Source organism: Malurus melanocephalus, unplaced genomic scaffold (genome assembly GCF_030028575.1).
Source record: "Malurus melanocephalus ecotype Western Australia unplaced genomic scaffold, MMel_1.1 scaffold_234, whole genome shotgun sequence".
Taxonomy (NCBI): Eukaryota; Metazoa; Chordata; class Aves; order Passeriformes; family Maluridae; genus Malurus; species Malurus melanocephalus.
In genome coordinates, this window is record NW_026623466.1 from 49,545 (window position 1) to 54,379 (window position 4,835).

General features: G+C 41.7%; 1 protein-coding gene across 1 annotated transcript in view; it reads right to left on the bottom strand.

The window, feature by feature from the left end:
* Positions 1 to 208: 208 nt before the first annotated feature.
* IL1R2 (interleukin 1 receptor type 2) overlaps positions 209 to 4,835 on the bottom strand; it is a 12,359-nt gene continuing 7,732 nt past the window's right edge. Inside the window, exons 7-9 of the mRNA XM_057374857.1 lie at positions 4,393 to 4,528; positions 1,981 to 2,126; positions 209 to 681 (exon numbers count right to left, since the gene is read on the bottom strand). Of these exons, the coding sequence (XP_057230840.1) occupies positions 554 to 681; positions 1,981 to 2,126; positions 4,393 to 4,528 (410 nt within the window). The 3' untranslated portion in view covers positions 209 to 553. The remainder of the gene's footprint in view (positions 682 to 1,980; positions 2,127 to 4,392; positions 4,529 to 4,835) is intronic.

The window sequence follows — 4,835 nt, forward strand, 5'->3', positions numbered from 1 at the left end:
TTCGTAGATATGAAGTTAGTTGCTATGACAACTGCACTTGGCCCTGGAGAAGGGAAAACAAATGGCTCTTTTTAGACTGAAGTAAAATAAATTTAGTCTGGTTGMACAGGAAAACTGCTTTTTCACTCTAGTGTCAAATAGTCCTTCTGTAGCAAGCTTCCTTAGCTTCCTTTTTTTAGATTTTAGGGGGTTTCTTTTCCTTTTAAAAAAAAAAAAAAACAGTATGTTTATTGGAATCACAAAGTGTGAGAGCACCTCCCTTTCCCTACCCCCTCCCATATCCAAAGCATGATTTTGTGTTCCAAAATTCTACAGATTGCACCCTAGTTGCAAAATAATAGGACCATATTTCCTGCATCTAAGCAGCATAAAAATGCAAACTTATATTCTTAACTTCATCAGATCGTAGAACACTTGGAGAAGTGGGAAAGAGCTCTTGTATATCAGTGTGTTGGGAATGCAGTACATCAGGTCTGAAATGCTCTCAGTGTSCCATGTGAAAGAGAGCCAGGGTGATGTTTTGTTCTGTTGGCAGCTGGAAAGCCAAGTGATTTTAAACCTTTGGTGTTGTATATCCTTTATCAGCTCTCCGCTTCCAGCACTTGTGCATTAATATCCCTGCCACGATCACACAGCCCAGTGCAACAGGAATCATTGCAATGTACCAGGACAGGCCAACAGCTGGGAAAGTAAACAAAATAAATATTAGGAAAAAATAAAATCAGCAAACTCCCAGGAACATCGTTCTCTAAGCTCAAGCAGGAAGAGGAGAAACCACAATAAATAAGATGTCTGCAAGTTAACCTTCCAGAAGAGCTTATCACCTTTGAAAGGAAGAGGTCTGCTGATTGAGGACTCTGGGAAATGTGTTCATGAAGATGGGAGGAAGAATTGGAAAACAATAGTGGGTGAGAATTTAAAGCTCAATCTTTTGCATACACCAAACTTTCCGAATCCCTGATCAGAGCAACCATGTGCCTTCTGTATTGGTTTGTTAAAAGCAGAGACATTCCAAGCAGGAAATCAAAGCTCTATGTGCAGCAGGAGTTCTTAACCGCTAATCCACCGGAAAGTTGTGTGAATAATTCTCTCCAACAGAGCACCTTATAAATTAGTAATAATCAACCCAAAACTCAGAACTTTTTCCCAAATCTGGTTTGTTTCCAACACCAKTGACTGTCCAGATCATTTTGGACTATTCCAATGTACATTGCCTACTCTGTAGTTATACCCCTGTGTAGCTCATGGAAGACAAGGGCAGCACATGATCCAGCAAAATGAGTACAAATCCCTCATCATAGGATGTTGGAGTGAGTCATAACTCATAACGAAGACTGAAAGTGTTCATGTGCCTYTCTAAGTGTGAGCAGGCTTTGGTGATTCATCAATGTCATGCAAAGAAACAATTAGCACGGCTCCACATCGTTTATACAGCTGGTTCTTGGCCAATGGTTTATCATGCTGCAACATTAATTGCTCTGACTTTAGCTCTTCTGTTCCCATCACTGGGAGCCAAAATAACAACACCCATCATAATTTACACTTCTTGTTATTTTGGCAGCAGTCTGTGCATGAGGAAAAGGAACACTCTAATCATTTATTCTGTTACTGCCTTTTTTTTTTCTCTGCTTGTTGAGGAGCTGGAGGATATTTGGCCCTGCTGCACCCAAAGAGAGTTTGCCAGTAGTCTCACTGGAACAATTATTTCACAAAGTKTATCAAAATTGGAGTCTTATCCAATAAACAGATACACCAGCATAGATGGATCTTTATCCCTGTATAAAATGTCAGTAAATTACCTACAGAAGGTGTATTTTGTGAACAGGCTGTATCAAAGACTATAGGAAAAAGAGGCAAACAGATTTTCCCCAGGCAATAATTCATCCCAACACTAGCTCTGACAGTATRAACAGCTTGGATGATAATTTAGCATTAGAACAATAATAAAAATTATCAAAAATAAACAGACAAAATAACTACCTTCCTGCTTGACCCTTGTTGGCAGTACTTGGTATCCGTATCTGTTCTGGGCCAGGCAGGTAAAGTCTGTGTAGAAGTCAACTTCTTCAACAGAATTAAAAATCAATGGTAATTCAATGAAGTTTTCACCATTTTCTACAATTTCTCTAGAAGAATAAGAAAAATTTAATGTTAAATCTTTTAATAAGATGGCTTTTCTCTCTTTGGTATGTTYGTTCTAACAGCACATTGCAAGAAAATTGGATATTGGCTCATTTCTGAACCAGCCTCTCAGAATTCAAGGACACCTGCTGTCTTCAGCCCAGTTGTGCTATTTGAGTCTCAGTGGGCAGTACTTATCCTGCACTTTTCAGAGTCTAGAGTTTAAAAAAAATGTCTGGCTTTGTCTTGCAAAAATAAAGAAAAGGGAGGGAAGAAAGGCAAGTGGAATTCTGTACATCTTTGAGCTCCCTTCACTGGGTTGTGCAGGGACCTAATTCCTTCTATCTGACCACCTGAGGCTGACTCTTACTGGAAGAGGATATCCAGAGAATATAACCCAGCAAACGGTCTCTGAGAAAACCAAACCAGCACTCCGGTCTATCACATGCTCAAAGCCAATAGCTCAACACAAGAAACTGTCCAAGAAGTTTCCAGCTTATTTCAACATGATCGTTTCAGGAGTCCAACGATTTGAAAGTGGTTTTCTAGCTGGAGTCAAACATTGTCACATGATATTTCTTAGTCATTACCAGAGCAGTTTTTTCAGCTGCTCTTTAATGATCTGATCATGAGCCTGCATTGCACAGCAGCAATGGAATTCCTTAGGTGCTCCTCCCGGGAGCTCCTTGCCAGAGATTTCTGCAGGGAATTTGTTTTCCCAGTGGCATTTGAGCTGTTTTGTCATACTGCCATAATGAGGGCTTCCAGCAGAACAGGGGTGTGTCACACACTGTGGGCCCTGCATGAACCTCAGCTGTCACTGTCACCGTCCCTGTGCAATTGCATGGTAATATATAACAGAAATAATGATAGTGATAGATATAACAAAAATCATTTTTAAAGTCCAAGTAAGAAAGCACATGTGCTGTTCTATTCTAAATCCTGGCCACAGGTTCAATGCATTTTCTCTTATGCATATAAACAAGATTATAAATTAATTCTCCTCAGTTGTGCTGTGGGGAAGCCTCACATAAAGCCTCAGGCATACAGCTGAGTTATTAGGTTACCTCTGGATGCAGCATGGCCAGGCTGTTRTCTGGCACTGGAGACCACAAATTGCCAAAACCAGCTCACATCCATGACTGTTAAACGTTTTTGTCCCTCAAAATACAGATGCCACATGCCCAAACTCTGTTGGAAACAGCCCCTAGCCCATGCTAAACACAGATCAATAGCCAGGAATTCTTTGGGAAGTTGCTAGCTGGTGCATGACCAGTTTAGCAAGTATGAGGCAATGGCATCCCAGAGCCAGGGAACCTTCTGGGCTCTGTCCACCAGKACAGGCAGAGCCACCGTGCCCCAGGTGGGGATCTTCGTGGACTCTCTGAGCTTCATGAAAAAAGAAATTAAACATTTGGACTTTGTCCTTAATGAAGGGATTTCAGTCAGAAGGTTTAGTTCACATTTGCAAAGCAACGGTGTGCCTGGGTGTAGTGAGTTACTCAGGTAACGTCACAGGTACAGAAAGCAGCTATCCTTCCCTCTTTCCTGGTGGGAAAAGCCTTGAGGCATGCAGCTATGAGGCAGCTGGAGAACCTGGCAGCATGCAGCTATGAGGCAGCTGAAAGAAGGCTCCTCAAGACAGGGAGACACAATGAATCAGGCCAAGAGGATGTGGAACATCCTGTTTCTCCCTCCCACCAGCATCGCCTTTAATGCTACCCTGGTGCCAATTCTAGCACTCAGCAAGTGTCTGTGTGAGTCAGTTTAACTCATTAATGTGGAAAAGAACAAGCTTAGGGGGAAAATGTTATTTTAAAAAACAAAAAACATCAAACCACTATATCATGTTCTGTTGTCTTAGTGTATTCAGAGACCCTTGCGAATGTCAGGGGGAGAACATAGCCACTTGGCTGACACGGAGTAAGGAAAGAGATAAGAGGAGCACTGGAAAGGATCAAGTCTTATTGCTTTCCACTRCAGTCAGCTCTTATGTCAGCTCAGYTGTTCATGAAAATATGCCTAAAGTTTAAGTCTCAAAGCTGGCTCATTTGCAAAATACCATGAATCAAACACCAGAGATAAAGAATTTATTTCACTGACTGGGTTTGCCTTGGGGTTTTTTGCTTGCCTGTTCTTTTTTCTTCTCAACTCTCACCTTCAGATCAGTCCATACCCCATTTCATTACCTGGCATTCAGCTGCCCCGAGAGCCCCTTGGCACTGCAGGTTAAAACAACAAACACAAGAAAGCACTTTCAGCCAGACTTACTGTCGTTGTCCCTCTGTAACTCTGCTTTGTTTATAAACCACGTCAACACTGGTGTCATTTGCCAGCCATTCCACATCAGTCTGGACRTGGCTGCTCAGCCCAACAAACACTTTGCATGGGAGAGTCATCTTGGAGCCTGTCAAAAAAATAAAGATTGAAAAACCACTGTGCAGGGCGTGATAAAAGAAATATAAAACACTACACAGAAGCAGATACAAAAAAAAAAAAAAAAAAAAAAAAAAAAAAAAAACTGTTAGGGGAAATCTAAATCAGAAGGAAACAAATGGCTTTTAATCTTTCCCTCTGTTTCAGATTGAAGGATGCCGAGGAGGAAGAAGCCAGCAGAGGGCCTGGAGTCTCGAGGTCAGGATGGGGAGGAAGAGGAGGAAGAGAAGAGGAACCCAGCCAATACCAAGAAGAAGCGCACTTTTGTGGATGCATTT